We start from the raw sequence: 19,404 nt of genomic DNA on the forward strand, positions 1-19,404 counted from the left end.
AAACCACAACAGTGCAACAGTGGGTCTAAATATGCAAGCTGTTTTGTTTCTGTAGCTTATCTGTATATAATATAACACACAAATTGAAGTCATTTGAACTCTGGTGTTGATTTCGCTAAGTAATCGTGACAATAATTTTGGTCGAGCGGCGGAGGAGCTGTATATCCGGGCGGGTTGGTGCTAACTTCAGGTAACTTGGTGCAGCGTTGCCAGCTCTCCTGTTTCCGCCGAGAGCCCCACCTCCATCCCGCGCCCAGCTGTGTGTCAAAAACAAATCTGTGTGTGGTCGCGTTTGCGTGTAAACTTTTATTATAATGTGTAGAAGCACAGCTAATGAGCTCTAGACAGCCTTGGATGAGGAGTGGGGATTAAATACAATAGTTAAAAGTAATGTGAAAAGGGTGAGGAAATGAGAAAACTTCTTTTTCTAAATTATCATGCTTTTTAAAATATTTTTTTGGGGGGGAATTTATTTATTTATTTATTCAAATTGATTAGGGGATGCGATTTGGGGGCTAATGTTGGACTCTGCCACAGCTAGGCCTATATAGCCTGTTTTTGTGACCTTCTATAGCCAACACATAGAGGTTTTTGTGGTTCTTGCAGAACATATTTATGATTGAGATCAAAACATGTGACAGTAATAATTGGTTTTATTAAGAAAAGATGGGCTTCACCCTTAAAATGGCTGCATTTCTATGTGCAACTGGTGGACCAACCACAGCTATTTGCCCTGAGCTGAAATTTGCCAAATCACTAAAATAAGCCAAGAACAACCAAAAACAACCTATTGTATCCAATGAGGTAGGTCTGCTGTGAATGTGTTTCTAATGAGCTGGTGTTTTGTATCCAGACCTTCACCTTTATGGCATCATTAAATAAAAACACAGCAAATGTGAACCAAATAGTTTTTATTAATTAAATCATTAGTGGTTAAGAAATGAAACATTAAACATTATGCAGGAATCAGTTAATGACAAAACAAAAGCAAGGAAACAGTTACGTGTGAACTACATTTTGTGTTTCATTGAGCATAGCTGCATGTTGTTACTGCTTTGAAAGACATGATGGCATCGTAAATCCACTGTGAAGGACTGAGCCTAAACCTTTGAACGTCTCTATCACAACTGTGCATTGAAAAGAATGTTTGGTTTTTTGCTTTGTTTTTTTTTTATCCTTGCTGACATAGAGCGCCAGTGTCACTTGTTGCACCGTGGAATCCGTGCAAACATCAAAAATGATTTGGCCCAAGGAGAAGTTGTTCTAAATGCTGAAGAAGTGCAGGCGACAGTAGGCAAGAGGCTTTATAGTAAATAAAATCAAAATGCATTGTGATCTGCATTGGCAGTGATTCACATTATATACACAAAATGAACACAAATAAAACTGTGATTTGTCAGAGCTAGACAATAAACTAGTAGACAGTACAAATACTATGGCCATGTGGGATACCTTGGCAGCAGGTATATGAAACTCTATAGTCTCTTACTTTGGATTGATAAATGTATTTTGTGTCTGTCTCTGTGTTAGCCCTTTAATAAACTGGGTCTTACGCCCCTTCAGTGGAAGTATGTCAAGATAGGCTCCAGCCCCTGAAGCCTGACCAGGAACAGTTTTGAAAAAACATGGGACTGAAATTTATCTTGAACAAACTCGAAGAGATTCAGTCAGAGCAGAACATTTAGGAATGAACCACCAGTTGTGGTGAATATACAAAGCATGTTTTTACAAAAAGGTAAATGTGGACAGTAAAGAAAACCTATCTGAGAATATTTAAATGAAATGGTCATTTGAGGAAAGAGAACAGATGGAAACTCTTCTGAAATGCGCCATAAACTGGATGAGAGGGAGAAAAAAAAATCATGAGAGTGAGATGACTGAACACTAGGGGTCAGTGTCAGACTGCAGCAACAACACAAACTTAGTCCTGGGAAAAGGCAGGTTGTAGGAGTGGACTGAGTCTAAACTGGTTCAACCAGAGACCTGCAAGACTTTCTTAATGTATTGGTCCTTATCTCAGTTTATTTATAAATAACACATGACAGGTTTATAAGTGGAAGATTCTCAGGAGAAATCATTCAAGTGAATAGTAATGGACCTGTGGATGAGCTGTATGAACTTCATTTTCATGGGAGCAGGATGTTCTTTGGGAACACTGACAGAAAAATGCTATAAGAAGATGAAACAAGGTGCATTGAATAGACAGTGATTAGGCTGCATTCTGTCAGTTATGAGAAGGAGATGACATCAGCCTAATGTAAAGTGTGATTACATACAAAATTCTTTCACAAATACTCAACTGCGAGCTCATGAAAACCTAGAAACAACAGCATCAGATTGTTTCTCTTTAGGTACATTAAACAGAGTATGATAACACCTCAATATTTAAAACAACTGGACAACAATGGGGGTGGAAATAATAGTTTTTGCATGTGTGATTTGGGATATTTAACACACACCAGGAAATGTCTGGATAAGTGTTCTCAGCGTGTTTATGAATAATTTGGCCGTGAGAACACAATTGAAATCCACTGGGCAGGAGATGAGTCATTTCCATGGGCTCATTCATCTCGCGAGTGGTTATTGTGTTGATTTCAAAAATTAAACAAGAAATGAAATGCTGACAATATATACTGCTTTACAAAGGGAGTAATGGTGTCCCCTCCTAATGATCACTCAATGACTGTCTCTTAATAAATGTTCTGATATTTCCATTTCCTGTTTTCTTCTTTGTCTTTTAGTGATCATCTACACCAACCACACACAAAGGGACTCTAAACAAACCCTGATGTGCTTTTGTAAATATGACAAGATTTTCATTCATTCATTTCATTTCATTTTAGTTTTAAGCACACAGCCTGAAGTCAAATAAAGTAAAACCTACATTGTTAAATGACAACTGTGTTTATTTCAACTTGGGTCTTATTTTTGTCATATTGGCCATCATTGATATTGGTAATAATAACATTGTTCCTGACCAAATAAACTGCTAAGGCCTGATAACATGGCAACCCATGGTTAGATTACACAGCTAGGGGACGCCAGGGGAAAATTAGCACCTTGTGACTTCGTGTTTCTACCACTGTCTGCGTTCTGTACATTTTAGGTGAAAAGTTTCGCATTTAACATGAAGCAGATATACAGTTCCTTTAAGCTCTGTTTTGTTCTCCACCAACTCCTGAGAAAAATATCTGCCCTCTTGGTTTCTATACTAGCAAGTTGCTAACATTGTCTATCAGCTGTTTGGTTCTAGGCAGGAGGCAAACAGTGAGCTAAAGGATGCATACTACAGAGCAGATGATAATTCTCTACATTGTCAGGGCCCTTGTGATTAAATAATAAAGTACTGTAAGACCTTTTTTTAAATCACCATGTCAAGAAAAACTAGCACAAATCAATTCAGACATATTTATCCTGGAGCTTCAGCTGGAGCTGGGGCATTTGCTCGTCCTGCCAGTTGTTGGATTGGATGGATTGTTGTTGTTGGATGGTTTTTCTGTAGTAAGTCTGAGAGGTAAAAACTTCAATACAACTTTTTTTTTTTAATCTCCAACCACGCCCTCTCATCAACACTGTAGCACTTTGCCAGCTTCTAATTGGAAAATTCACTCAACAGGTCTCGGCAGGATCAGGACGTTGCCTCATCCTTCGTTGTGGATCAGATCTAGCCAAGTGATCTGCAGTTAGAAACACTGTGATTTTAACGCTCAGTGACTCCAATCAAATTGTACAAACAAATCATGTCATTGTAAAATGGGAGTACTATCCAATCTAAACTGGCAGTGTTATGCTTTTCTTTCTGGTTTCTCGCATCCTGTTAGGATACAAGATATCAATTCAGGATCTCAACAGTTTCTTTGCTGAGTAAGTCATTATACCTAATAGGAAAAATGGCCAAAATAATCAAAATAAAACCCAACTTGTAATCAACTGTAATTACTTCTTAGCAATCTTCTTGATCCCCACAATTTATTCAGTTTTTTACAGAACACTCAGGGTTGGTGCAGAGGATGTTGTTAGGATCTTGGCAAATTCCTCACTCTTTATCTAATCACTGTCTCTATCTCTGTCTTCTTCATTCTCGTCCAGGGCCTCGTGGCTGTCCTCCTCTTCATCCCCCTCAGCCTCTTCATCATCTCCTCCATTCATCATCTCCATCTCAACCTCCACTGCTCCTTCCTCAACTTCCCCGTCAACTCCACTGAAGGGGTCAACATCCTGGGACACTTCCACCATCTCGGTGCCCTGGACCACCTCGACGGCACCCTCGCGGATTTTCTTGACGTGGAAGGTGAAGGGGGGCACCTTGTACACGGCAGTCTTGGACCGGGCATAAACGGTATGGTCTGGCGTGAAGGACTTCTTCACCTTCTCACGGGATGTCTGCATCTTCTGTTTGCGCTCAGGGTTGACGCTCATGCGTGTTCCAAGTTTGCCCATCTTCTTCTCGATGTTGTGACGTGTCTTCTCCAGGTTCTCTTTTGTCTTCTGCTTGGTCTTCTCTAAGTTCTCCTTGGTTTTCTGCTTGGTCTTTTCCAAGTTCTCCTTTGTCTTCTGCTTTGTCTTCTCCAAGTTATCCTTGGTTTTTTGTTTGGTCTTCTCCAGGTTCTCTTTGGTCTTTGCCCTGGTCTTATCCATCTTCTCCTTTGAGAAGACTCCCTTCAGGGTTTGTACGCGCTGCAGGCTGCTGCGCTTAATGCGTTCAGCACGAGACTCCTCAATGGTCTCCTCGATCTCCACGCCCTCCTCGTCTGATGAGAGATCTATGTGGGGTTTGTCTGCCTTCTCTCCTTCTCCCTCCTCTCCTGGCTCATCACCTTCCTTCAGCTCTAGCATGCTGCCTCCTCTACTTCCTGACACAGACTCAGAGACCCTCATGGATTTAGAGACGCTGAGTTTTGAGGGCATCTTCACTTCATCCTGTGGAGAAGAGGAGATAAGGACTGTTAATGCATGGTTAATGTGAGAGGTAATTGTTTCTCAAAGTTTAGGTTGAATACTTTGTTCAAGTTTTCAAATGTGACACAGAAACATTAAGGAAAAAGATAAGGTTTAGCATAAAATCTCAAAGAAGAAAATCATCCTAGAAAGCAAAATAAACCCATTATGCTCATGACCCCTTATACACCTGGTTTCACAGGCTGGATATGGCCCATAATTATTGTTAGATCCTACTTTCAACTAGGAGATGACACCATACATATAACTTGTGTACAGGTTGCATAGTAGGTCATATGTTTGATGGTTTTCAGAGTTTGGCTGAGAAATCTTAGAAGAATTTGCCAGTGTCCATGATTAAGCAGAAATAATGTGTTAACCATTAAAGAGCAGCAGAATAAGCTGTAAATAGAACGTTGACATTTTATCTCTTAAAGTTGATATGGCTGCCTGGTGACACATATAGCAGCACAGTGCAGACACACTGGATCACGTGGTGGCTTCATTACATTATATTTGTGTAATCAAGCAGCAGATGAAGTCGAGTCTGTTTCCAGCTGGCAAATGTCAACCCAATATTTGTTGTCTCTTTTCTCCACTCCAGCTCCTGAGAACAACACAACCTGCCAAACGCTTCACTCTGGTCATTAGCCAGATGCTAACTATGTCAGTCTACAGTGGGTTTATCAGAGAGCCATTGAAAGCAGGTGCCAGCTGGTCAGTGAGAGTGGCTGTAAAAAAGCAGCAATGACTGAGAAGATGCTATAACTCTTTGTAGAGTCAGGTTGTTCTATCAGCCAAAGCGTTTGTGTTATAGTACATAGTTTCATACATAATTGATATAAAACAATTGATTATAACAGAGTTGTGGTTAAAAATAGATTTAGTTTAAACTAAAAATAGGCTTATTGTATTATTATTATTATATCAGTGTGGCTGTGGTGAAGCAGGAGGGTTAGATTATGACTTGAGTATTTTTAGGTTGGATCTTGTATGAGTATTTTAAGGATTGTAAAAAAGTCTGGAATGTCTTTATTATCATTAAATGGATTTACAGTACGTCCATTAGAGGAAACAGAGATGAGGGCTGATTACACTTAGCAGACGAGTGGAATCTGTAACAGGACTCCGGGATTCAAGTATTTATGTCATATCAGAGGGAAGGTGTGACAGAGAAAAATGTAACTGACTCAGAGACAAAGTAATGGAAACATGGAAATGGAAATAGCCTGTGGTGTGTCTCCGGGGGATTCTCATCAGGATCAGGATCAGGATCAGTTGAAGTTCGGTCTAATCATGTTTTTCTCTGCAGGCTGACACATGCTCAGACTCTCTTTAATGTTGTGTTCACCCAGAAACACTGCATCACCTGCTGACAGAGACATGAGCAATTACAGCAGGGGAGGGAGAGATGGTGCAGTGTTTCCTATGTACTTTTCTGTTGAGGGCATGGTTGAATTTACATTTGGGTTTTTGTGGACATCAGGTTACAGTACTCAAAGTCAAAGTTATGTTTTTTTCTTTCTATTATAACTGTTATACGCACACTGACTGTTTCTTCCAATTGTCCAGATCAACAAATATCTACCAAGCAGCAACCTCCAGGGCTAAAAAGTGAAGCCAACACCTAACAGCCAAAAACCTGCAGCTCCTCAAACGACCACTTGAGGCTGCTCTAAAAGTGAGTTAGTCCCCATAGACTCCCATGTTAAAATACCCAACATCTATAGTAGAAATAATCGTACAGCCTGGTATAAAAAAAAGGTGAGCTCAACTGTTTGAATTGTATCAGAAATTAGAAGGGTGTTTGCATGCACTGGAGACTCAGTACTGCCAAGGTGGTGACGGTGGAGCAGCTCACTCTGAGATTCAAGTCTGCTCTTCAGACATATGTGTGGCATCCTGGCTGCCACAAGATTTCCAAGCAATTTGCTCATAATTTGACTTTAGTGAACATTATAAGCTTTGTTCTGGCACTCCCACAAGGACAAAGTAACTCCACAATGGGCAAGCCCTTTAAATCGGTTCAGTCAATCTGGATGTAATGAACCTTGCAGCCTCCAGGGCCTTCTAGTTTGGTTTTGGGTGTTTACACTTGTTACATAAATGTCTCAGTCCACCTCCTGTGCAGAACACCATTCACATCTCAACACCCAAGTAAGTATGACCTGACTCCACCTAATCTGGACCCACCCTGATAAAGCATTCCTGCGCAGCACCACTTCATTCTCCTCTCCTTCTCCCATCATCTCCCTCCATTCCCATGGCCCCTCCATCTCCCACCCACCTTTTTTTCTTGCCTTTCGCCCATTTGCATTCCAGATGAGGGAGCCTTTCTTTCCCTTTCTCTCTTGTGACCCCTTCACCTCGTGAATACAATACTCTGACTTGTTAATGAAGGGATGGGAAGAAGGGGTGAGGGGAGGGAGGTCTTCCGTTTTCCATCACGGCAAATCCTCATCCAATTGGGCTCCTGGATGTCTGCATCAGGGCCAATACTTGTACGTATTGTCTTTTCCTCTCCCTCTACATGCCTTTATGGTCAAAACAGGAACACAGCATAGCCAGAACAAAGGACCACAGGGTTTGGGGGGGTTGGAGGGGGGGCAGCTGTAAGGTGTGGAAAGGAAAGATAGTTCGCTGCTGTCGTATGCACTGAGTAATAGCACAAATGGGATGATGCTTTTGGAGTCTTGGAAAACCATCTGCTCAGCAGGAAGATGATAGCATCAAAGTGTTGGCTGGAAGGTGGAGGTATGAGAGGCGGGGAGGGGGGGTGAGTGGTGGCCTAGCGTCTATTGTATTCAGTTGCTGTTCAGTGTGATGGCAGTTTTATGAAGGTATTGTGTTGCAGTATCTTGGGTAAACTTGACCCTGGATGTGGATTCTTGGCCCGAGCAGCTGTGTTGACAGACCGGGGTGATGGAAAATACCTGTGCTGCTCAGATTCATTACATTTTGTTTTAATCTCAAGGACAATAGAGTGAGTAGTGTAAATTGCTTGAGCGACAGCCTCACGGTCTGTCACGGCTTATTCTAGGTGGATTTTAGGATGAATGCATGTGTAGGCTACTGATTTGTCCTGTAGGACTGTATCTGGAGAATCGGGTTCCCTTCTTTATCTGTAAGGAATAGCCTACTTCAATATGCTCTGACAGCATTCAGAGCATTCAGATAATGCTAGAAAAAACAGTACTGGCCCAAAAGTGAATTAGTTTACCCTCTGGGGATCATGAAGGTGTCCGGGAAATACCATACAAATAAACTTAAAGGGATAGCACAACATTTTGGCAAATTGTCCCATTGCTATAATCCCTATAGTTTTAAGAGTAGGTTTGTTACCTTTAATTGCCGGTGCAAGCTATTTTTAGAACAGCGAGCTGCTCAGAGCTACGCTACAGAGGCTAATGGAATTTCTTGGTTAACCGCTGATGTGCGTTCCTGTCGGGGGCAGTTTTTCGGCAAGCAGTCTCTGCATTTGCCTCGAAAACAACTCCATCTCGTAACGTTCCGTTATTATCTCATAGCGTGGTGAATGTGCAGGTCACAACTTGTCCACGAAAGCGCTTTGGAGTCGTTGGATTGTGTATTTGATGAGTTTGATGAGGGAAACCAAGAACTCCCATTAGCCTCCAAAAAGTAGCATCATCACGGCCGCACCCCTATTAACCTCAAATCCACACTCTTGTCTGGGCCTTTTGTTATGGACCTTTTTCTCTCTCTCTCTCTCTTTGCTTTTTAGGCCTGTAATGCATTGGCGGTGGAATCGAACCAGGGCCACAGCGGCAAGGATGATAGCCTCTGCACATGGGGTGCCTGCTCTACCCACTGAGCTATACGATGCCCCCTATGGACCATCTTGCACACCAGTTCACACAGTAGGTAGCACATGCATGCAGTGAACCTGTGGTATTTTGGGTGCATTGGTGCTGGGGCCAATGTGGTGGTTCGCTTTCACTGACGTTGTGCAATCTCTCAAGGTCAGATGTTCAAACGATGGATATCTTTGATGGAAGAGAATAAAACTTTGAATAAATGGAGCCCAGTCTGACTATTCTGGAGTCATTTTAAGCCGCGTGGAATATATTCATTAACATCCTGTGCAAAGCGGACGAATGAAAATATAGCCAAACCCTATTAGCTTTTAAAATGAGGCGTAGCAGGACTGTTCCATTATCGTGGAGGAACCTGTGCATACAAACAGTGCGTGCCTGGGAAAACCCAGTCTGTCAGCTCAGCTCAGGGTGTATGAGGTCACATGTTGATGTGTTTGCACAAGATGGATTCAGCAGAAGCCTGGGGTACAGGAGGGAACTCTTTGCTGCGTACATGTGTGTGTGTGTGTGTGTGTGTGTGTGTGTGTGTGTGTGTGTGTGTGTGTGTGTGTGTGTGTGTGTACAGTATGCGTGTGTGTGTGTCCAAAGTACATGGAAAGAGTGTATGGGGAAGTTCAGGCATTCACCTTGGTGTGTTGACTTCCTGACCCTCCTAATTTAATAGGACATTGTTCTCCATGAGGCTGCTGGGCCAAAGACAGGAAGGTGCACTCAGAGCCATGGAAAATAGAAATAGATGAATGAGGTATGTAATGGTTCTGCGAGTAAGTGTGTGCGTGGTTTTCTAGGCAAAGTAGTGAGACTACATTTTGCCCTGTGCTCTTGCAAAATATGCATTTTTACATTTCACTTTATTTTTCATATCTGCATTGCACTTCAATTACAAAATGACAGTTAAGAGGGAAGTTAGTTGCAAAACACACTGTACTAAAAAGTGTGTGTGTGTGTGTGTGAGAGAGAGAGAGAGACACACACACAGACAGAGAGAGAGAGAGACATAATGTCAGTGTGTCCTGAAGCAAAGGGAGTAGTCGGCTCATGATTTGTTTCATCACAATATGGGGCTTCCCACTTTGCTCTTTAGCCCTTGTTAGGCCTTCATCTGTGTGTGTGTGTGTGTGTGTGTGTGTGTGTGTGTGTGTGTGTGTGTGTGTGTGTGTGTGTGTGTGTGTGTGTGTGTGTGTGTGTGTGTGTGTGTGTACACAATGCATTGGACTTCAGTAACCACTGGTGCGTTCCACTCTCCCATCACTTACACAACCTACATCACTGCACAACTGACTTGAGTTTTCCTACAGATGTTACTGGTTCAAATTTGCGGACTTCACGCGTGGTCCACGCGAGACGGCACAAGACTCATGCATTTTTTTTCTTTGGCGAGACAAGAGGTTTTAATGAAAAGCCTCAATGTGCCAAAACAACCGCCAGGTGGCATCTGTGAGAACGGAGGACGACAGGCGGATGACTCAGTGATCTGTGCAGTAATCCACAGCTTAAACTCTAGGCTATTAAACTAGAACTAACTACTGTATACACTGCCTAAATCACAGAAACTATTGTAATATGATAAAGCCTGTCTTGCTTTATGACTTGATGATTATGTATCACATATCGCCGCGATTAGGAGTGGCGCTGTTCATGATACAGAATACAAGAGGATGAAAGGAGAACTAGCTGCAGACAGTAAATAATATAGTAGCCTAGTTTTTCAATGACAAAATGTAACGACGGCAGCTACAGTAGACTATAGCCCACGTCTCACTCTCTTTTTTCGGTCATCTGTCTCGTCATCTCCAAAATGTGTTTTTAAAATGAGCCAACTACAGTACTGTGCAGTAGTGCCGCAGATTTCTCACTCCGCACCTTGTTTGAGAGTGCAGCTGGATGATTTCTTGTGAATGAACGGGTCTGTGTCACTTTGGGGCTGGGCGATAAAACATAGGATAAATAACTTTCCCTCGATAGAAGACGCGGCCGATACAAAGTGACACCGTCAGCCATGCAGCCGGCCTGGACTTTTTATTTTTAATTATGAAGGATCATCTGCGCAAGGCAAAGATGATAGCATCAACAAAACACGGCGTAACACACGCGGCTGTATGGGACAGGCTTTTATTTAATTCAGAACAAACCGCTTAGCAAAAATGGAAAATATAGTCTATAATAATTAATTGATCTGTTGTTTGGCCACTGTTTGAAAATAACCCGAATTATGAGCAAATAATCTGATCCAGAACAGCAGTCATAATCAGACTTCTTCTAAATAAACCTAAACATTAAATAACTGGGTCAGGTCGGACCATGGGGTTATTTTTTCTCTTCTTCTTCACAGGAGAAGAGGAGGTGCGCTGCGCTCACGGACGCGTTGATGTTTTGTGATTTATCTGCTGCCTTGACTCTGCCCTTTATACATGTGCGTTCAGATTAACATTAAGACAAGCCATGGTTGAGTTTATTGAGTTTTAGCTGCTCAATCTCATTGTTTCAAAGAAAAGGGATTGATTTTTATAACGAAATGAAACGAAAACAATATTATATTGATACATTGTTGTAAAAAAAATCCAAAAGAAACGAAAATGAACTAAAGAAAATAACTTTCACACACACACATTAAAACAGTGCGATTGGTTGAAAGCTGATAATTAGCCATGTGCTTATAAGCTGATTGGCCGAAACCAAGAACAAAGCCGCGTGAATGGCCAATCGCCATGTGTTAACATTTCCATATTCCGCACATTCTGTGACAAACTGTAAACTGTTTTCTTGTCTGTAACAACATCTATTGCACGTCTGTCCGTCCTGGGTGAGGGATCCCTCCTCTGTTGCTCACCCTGAGGTTTCTCCTGTTTTTCCCTGTTAAAAGGGTTTCCATGGAGTTTTTCCTCAGTCGATGTGAGGGTCTAAGGACAGAGGATGTTGCTACGATGCCATGTGAAGCCCTTTGAGACAAACTGTTTGTAAAAACGGGCTATACAAATAAAATTGCCTTGCCTTGCCTTGCCTTAACGGCCGACATGTAAATCAGCTGTTTCGATGGGCGTTATATGAATAGAGATGTTAATGTGGTACTTTGCACATAGCCTCCTCTTCTCCTGTGAAGAAGAAGAGAAAAAATAACCCCATGGTCCGACCTGACCCAGTTATTTAATGTTTAGGTTTATTTAGAAGAAGTCTGATTATGACTGCTGTTCTGGATCAGATTATTTGCTCATAATTCGGGTTATTTTCAAACAGTGGCCAAACAACAGATCAATTAATTATTATAGACTATATTTTCCATTTTTGCTAAGCGGTTTGTTCTGAATTAAATAAAAGCCTGTCCCATACAGCCGCGTGTGTTACGCCGTGTTTTGTTGATGCTATCATCTTTGCCTTGCGCAGATGATAATTAAAAATAAAAAGTCCAGGCCGGCTGCATGGCTGACGGTGTCACTTTGTATCGGCCGCGTCTTCTATCGAGGGAAAGTTATTTATCCTATGTTTTATCGCCCAGCCCCAAAGTGACACAGACCCGTTCATTCACAAGAAATCATCCAGCTGCACTCTCAAACAAGGTGCGGAGTGAGAAATCTGCGGCACTACTGCACAGTACTGTAGTTGGCTCATTTTAAAAACACATTTTGGAGATGACGAGACAGATGACCGAAAAAAGAGAGTGAGACGTGGGCTATAGTCTACTGTAGCTGCCGTCGTTACATTTTGTCATTGAAAAAATAGGCTACTATATTATTTACTGTCTGCAGCTAGTTCTCCTTTCATCCTCTTGTATTCTGTATCATGAACAGCGCCACTCCTAATCGCGGCTATCAGGCTGTCAGCATTGTCCCCAAAACGTCTGAGCAGTATTTAGTACGGTGCTGCCACCTAGAGGAAAACAGTTGTGGTGAAAAGTCACGCGATCACGCGATCCTGCAGTGCAGGACAAACCCCGCAAATTTGAACCAGTAACATCTGTACTTCATTCCTGTCTTCCCCTAGCCTGACAAGCCAGACTATATCATTAAAATGTATAGCAAATATTTTTGCTGCCGCTAGGGTGCGTCTAGATTTCTAGGCTAGTCTTCCCCCCTTTTCTTTGTTTCTTTATTTCTCTCTTTCCTTTTTTTTCCGTCTGACAGTGGTGGACAGATCGCTGCAGTGACTCATGGCTGGTGGAAAAGTCATTCATCTGAGAGGCATTTACAGTGCTTTTACTTTGGCTCCCTTCCTCTAAAGACCCACCACTCACTATGTGTGCGTGCACCGACGCATGAGGACTCACACTTTTTAGCTCCGGGGTATAATGTGCTGTATATGTATCACAATCCAGCTGATAAACATCATCCTTTAGGACTGGTCCTCACCTGACAGCTGTATATTCAATGAAACACTGTATATGTGCAGCATCACTCTTCTACATTCTTTTATTTGTAACTGAGATCTGGCAACTAACTATTGTATAGCAACATGATAAAAAAGTATGGTATAGATGCCAGACTTTTACATGGAATGTGTTATTAGTCAGACTTAACATTTGATTTGGACTTGATCCAGGTTCCTGATAGTCTCTATTTCTGGACTTACTTATCTCAACACTTTGGTTTCTGGCTGCCACAACTTTGCTGAATCTAACACTCTGCTCTGCACTTCATTGTCATAATTTGTTTTGCTTGCTTTGTGTCTTTTGTTAATCTCTTAATCTTAATCTTGTTTTCTCTTTTAAATCAGACCACCCCCTTTTTTTTGGCCTTCCTGCACTTCTAGACTCACTGTACAGATCTATTGACTGGTCACAATGAATGGAAGTGTAGGTGTGTAACCCTCACAGTTTTGTCCATTGAGAATTACAATGATGTGGACCACATCTGTACAATTCTACCATGATGGAGTTTCTCCACTGTAAATCTATTCAATGTCATAAAGCACAGTTTCATTCAGGACATTTCAGCTACACAAACTACAGTCGCCAACCAAAATGTATGACTTGTCAGAAACAATAGGTCCATGCCTTGTTGAGGAATTTGATCCATGTGACCTCAAACTGTGTCAAAGCTTGGATGAAACGCCTATGGCAGAAATTTGTCATGATTCTAAAATGAATAGGGGTTACCCAAGCCAGGGTTAGAAGCCACACCATGTCTGGAGCTCTGCGAAACTTTGTGATGTTTTTACACAACACATAACCAAGATACTCCACATTCCTGATCTTAACCAGTGATTCCACAGTTATGGTTATAGTTCAATAAAGAGCTGTTATGTCTGCAATAACAATATCAATGTTTTTATTCATCTTCTAATTGGAAATAGCAAACCATATGAACATTGCACCATACTGAAAAGCCGAATCCCTGCTTAGCCCAAATAATAAACCCTCAAACTGGGAAGCAGAGCAAGTTTAAACGGAAGTAAAGAGATACGAGGTTGATAACAATATGAAGCCTATAGTCCTTAGAAAAGCCTCTCTCTATCTCTGTGTGTGTGTGTCAGTTGCTGAGATCAGCTGGCTAGTGCTCTGTGTTGTCAGCACAACGCAGTGTTTCTCTCTCATGATGTGTGCTGTCCACTCTGCTGTGGACAGCACAAGCTTTCTGACCTGAGCTCAGACATTTCTCATGCTTTAACCTTTGATTTTTCTTTTACTTTTGACTTGATTTACAATTATAAATGCACATATGCTTGGAATAACATAGGATAAGGGTCTAAAGCCAGGTGGTTTATGTTAACCTATGTGAAACTGAAGAGCTCATTTTAATAGGAAGTAAAATAGGCTAATATTAGTTTATCTTTACGGATATTATAACAGTGAAATCTATGCTCAAACTATGTAAATACATGTGTAGCCTAATCAATAACCACTATTAAAAAAGAATCTCCTAACAATACATTTATTCTGATATTTCAATCTCAACAAAGCTGGTGGACCAAGCAGTGCTGCCCTTCCTAGAAGGACATTAAATAATGGTTGACTCTGATCTCTGTGTTTTTTCCTATTTGCCTATTATTTACTTGTTTAACATCATTATTTCTGTGTAACTTGATGTCTCTATTTCCTGAAAGACTCATATCAAAGATGTCGGGGATGTTTCTGGGCACAGGCAGTAGAGCTGCTGCACAGGGGAACCATGGCAGCAACAACAATGCCAAAGCATTTACCTCAGCCAAGTGTGTGCAAACAGTTCCTGCCTCAAACTGAAAACTGTTTCATATAGCCTATGTGTTTCATTTTCCTGCCAAATCTGTGTTTGTGTACTCCATATCCTCGCTATTACAGCATAGTCTCTACTAGCAACTGTTTTGTATAAAATCTATAAATAAAAATCATGACTTCATTCTGCAGTCAAAAACATTTAGTTGTAGACTTGTGTCTCCATGGTAACAGTGGTGAGCCTGACTGGAACTATAATGCTTCCAGATGAAAGGAAAAAGATTTTCACTAGAAAACAGTTGAGTCAGAGGGTTACTGCTGCAGGAGGTGTGTGTGCCCAATTAGTCTATGTGTAGGGAAAAAACACAGATGTGTGTCTGTGTGTAAAACTTTAGTAAGTGTATGAACATACATGCTTATACAAATGTTCAAATGTGTGACTGTGTTTGTGTGAGTCTGCCGTCGGAGAGCGTGTGTCCGTCGGTGTGTGTGTGCGTGTGTGTCTGTGGGATGTGAAGCACACGATGGAAGCTTTCCACTCTCAGCCCACACTGCAACCACTCATCAGCCCAAAGTAGGGAGAGAGAGAGGAATCCCGCTGTAACACACCCCTCTCTGTTTCTGTTTTCCTGTTTAAACTCAAACCACTGAGAACTCCCCTCTGCTGTGGAAACGCCAGATGTGTGTGTGTGTGTGTGTGTTTGTGCGTACTGTACCTGGGTGTGCAATATGCTTACTATACTGTATGAGCTGTATGAGCGTGCCTTCCATTACACACACACACACACACACACACACACACACACACACACACACGTAATGAGGGGATGTTCCAGTAAATCCAGGAAAATGTCAAATGCTCATGATACGGCTGCAGATTTAAGAAAGAACTTCACGCATTTTAAGAAGCAAATAAAGACACTTTCTTTTTCCTGAGCTTTTAAATCACAATCCCACTTAGGCTAAGAAAACAGCTTCAGATCACGGTTCATTCAGTAGCTGCTATGCAACCTTTGATCATATCAGATGTCATGGAAATGTTGAAGCCTCTGTTTCTGAAAACTTTACAGATGCTATATGGAAGTTTCTGTCATTGCTTTATAGCCATATATTTTTTTAATGTAAGTAGCCTTGAAGAGAAAGCAATGCCAATGTTAACACTTCTACCTCTGAAACATCCCTCCTTCATGTGAAGTTCTCATGCTATCCTGCTAGCCTCAGTCCAGCTGGACCGTCTCGTGGCGTGCTGATAGTGAGTCACCGAGGCTTCCCCTCTGCCCCGAAGAGCTAGCACTGTTCATAAATCCTAAGTACCTTGGCAACACAGAAAACTCACATATATCCCCTGTAAGACCATGTTATGTAATATGACGGACAGCTGAGGAGCAGCTACTGAATGGACTTTGTGGTGAGATTATTTTCTCAACTGCTGCTTTCAAGGTCAAGAATCAACTCAATTAACCCATGAACTTTAGAGCTTAACTCTTTCAACCAGCTCTATACTGTATATGGACAAGAGACACACACACACAGATCTGTCCCATTGACATGTGGGGATGTACAATCATCTCAAACCTGAAAATGGGATGACACAATAACATTTGTGAGGTCACTGTCTGCAAGCAGGAACCCTTTCACACATTGAGACAAGTCTTTGTTAAATGTTGAAATGCTGAACTGGGACAAAAGTTAAGTTTCACAAATACAGAAGTCCTTATATCTATGTAATGTCTGATAAAACTAACTAACATTACATTAGCCGCCATAAATTAAAGACCAGATCAGGTACAGTTTGTAGAAACAGAACCTGCATGGGGGAGTGGAAAATTCAATTCAGAGAAATGTGTTACTACATAGTCTGGCTATGTAATGATACGATAACCAATATCTTAATGCCCACCCTGTGAGACTGCCGGGTCCTTGAGGTGATGGATGTGTGGTTATACATGGCTCCAACCAGTCAAGAGACTCTGTGCGTGTGTTTGTGTGAGTGCGTTTCTCATGTGAGCACCATGGGAAAGAGTGTAATGGTCACACAGTATAAAACTCTGGGGAGAGAACTCTCTACTTTCCTCCTGTTTTCCACTCGTCCCCTTTAATCAGAGACATGGGACCAGGGAGAGAGAGAGAGAGAGATTGCTATATAAAGTGATGGCATGCCGTAGGTCCCTGAGGGCGGAGAGAGAGGGATGAGTCACCGAGCCCATTGTTGCATCGGAGCGCTGCTGCAGCTCTCTTTTCTGTCCTTTCTCTTACTTTTTGCCTCTTTTACTTCCTTCCATTCTCTGTTCATCTCCTCATCCCTTTCTTTGTTTCTTTCCAGCCTCCCTGGTTTCTACCTCCCCTGGTATCCTGACAGTTTGTGGTAAAGTTGAGTAAACACCGATTCTACGAGTCACTGAGAAATGGAAGAGATCGCGTGGGCAGCTCCATGGCAACGGGATAAATATTCCTGTGCCAGATGTATGCCAGATATTCTCACTTGTTTTTGATTCTGTGTCAATTGTTCTGGTGGTCGTTGCCCAATAGCATGAAACAAGTGAGTGTGGACAGACTTCCCCGGTGGCAGGGACTTAAAAAAAAACACTTGATCTACGAGTTGTCCCATTTGTGCATCAGATTTAGCAATATACTCATCTGGAATGAGGTAGAAAATAATCGTTAACTGTTCCTTCATTCTTTTTTAGCATTAGTCTTTGAACACCAGTGTTGATCAAACATATACTGTATGACTGAATCAGTTATCCTGGTAACTCACTAAAGTCTGACAGAAAAAATGTGTTTTTTATATGTTATCAAACCAAATGCCATAAATGGAAGTGCAGCCTTAAGTTATGTAAGTACTGTGTGATACAGTTGAGCTTTACAGATATAGGTCATGCTTTTTGGATAGAGAAGATTGTGGGCTTTGGGGTTCACCTAATTCTTAAAGAGAAGAGGCCCTGAGCCTTGGCTTATAATTTTTTATTCTTTTCTTTTCTTTTCTTTTTATTTTTTTTTTGCAGATTTCATGTTCAAACTTAGATAAACCAAATCCGCAAGTCTGGATGGTGGGTCCAGGTGGGTCCAGATGGGTGTGGCTTGGGCGTGACTGAGAGCAGTGACTGTGCAGTTGTGACATCACAAAGTCACAGATGTCCTGAGAGCTGGTTTTAAGGTTCAGTTTCTGAATACAGGCTGTGTGTATTACTCTATGGTCTGAGGCTTTGATACTTTCAAGGTATAAAAGAGCATAGGCCTCCTTTATAAAAGCAGTTTTTTGTTTTCATAAAATGCTGAAATATTCCTTTAAATACATTTAATCACAGCCATTATTCAAATTTTCCTTCCCTACATCCTGCCGCCCTCTCCTCTGGTCAAATGTGTTTCCTGGTTGTGTTATTGTGTTGTAAACATGTGATGATAATATTTCCTACAGTACGTAAGGGAAGTACAACAAATCTGATTGTTTACTCAGGATGAGGAACCACAACAGTTTGCATCATATATGGACCCTAGACATTGGCGTTTTGTAAGGAAGGATACATGAATGAAGCACGAATAAGGATTTCTTGAAGTGTTTCCAAGGCTGCAAACACGTGTGTGTCAGGCAGCTCCGTGCTGTTTTCATTCTCACTCCTTTCAGTTCTCACTGCAAGACACAGCTTGCCATTGTCGACTCTCATTGGAGGTTGTTTTTACGACATACTTTGGTTGGTGGGCATTCTGATCATGTACTCTCATGCAGGAGCATAACGAAACACACACACACACACACACACACACACACACACACACACACACACACACACACACACACACACACACACACACACATTCACATGCACACACGTAAATGAAGTCTCATAGACACACAGTCCTTTGTAAACACAAGTACACTCAGAACCCATCATTAATGATTCCTGAGTGATGACATCCACATTTCATGGGTGAGTGTACCATTCCATTGTCATATCCAATGACAACTTCATTCAAACACACAAGACGTCGTCCACCATTCATGAATTTTCCATTTTACTCACACACTTTGAAGATCACATCACAAGCTTCGGCTGAATGAAGGGATCTAATTATTATTATGATGGGACGAGCAGCTGAAGCTTGGCAGCCCTGCCCCCCTCCTCTCTCCTCCTCCTCCTCCTCCTCCTCGCCCCTCGGAGTCTAAGAACAGTTCCCCACGCTTGACTAAAAGGGACCTGGACACTGAGGGATGACAGTGGTCGTTCCCATGGCCACCTCATGTTACTCTTTCCAATAACAATGGGGGAGGTTGGTGTTTATGAAGAGATTTATGGAGCTTCCTCTTCTTCTACTGTTTGCTCCTGCCTTTCTCTCTGTGCAATGTGAGTTTTCCCTTAAGTTTCATAGAAATGCGAGGTTACTGATGGGCACAGTTATGTACAATAGAAGTAAAATGGTGTAAGGCTGAAAATGTTGCATATCCCATAATGCAACCTGGTACTGTCTTTCAATGGATATATATCTTGAAGTACCTGAAAGCTGCTG

The 19,404-nt window shown here is 41.7% G+C and overlaps 1 protein-coding gene across 1 annotated transcript in view; it reads right to left on the reverse strand.

Annotated features, from left to right (window-relative positions):
- Positions 1 to 1,522: 1,522 nt before the first annotated feature.
- cavin1b (caveolae associated protein 1b) overlaps positions 1,523 to 19,404 on the reverse strand; it is a 28,399-nt gene continuing 10,517 nt past the window's right edge. The window contains exon 2 of the mRNA XM_083994218.1: positions 1,523 to 4,920. Within this exon, the coding sequence (XP_083850344.1) occupies positions 4,048 to 4,920 (873 nt within the window). The 3' untranslated portion in view covers positions 1,523 to 4,047. The remainder of the gene's footprint in view (positions 4,921 to 19,404) is intronic.

Source organism: Trachurus trachurus (assembly GCF_905171665.1).
Source record: "Trachurus trachurus genome assembly, chromosome: 19".
In the NCBI taxonomy this organism is placed as follows: domain Eukaryota; kingdom Metazoa; phylum Chordata; class Actinopteri; order Carangiformes; family Carangidae; genus Trachurus; species Trachurus trachurus.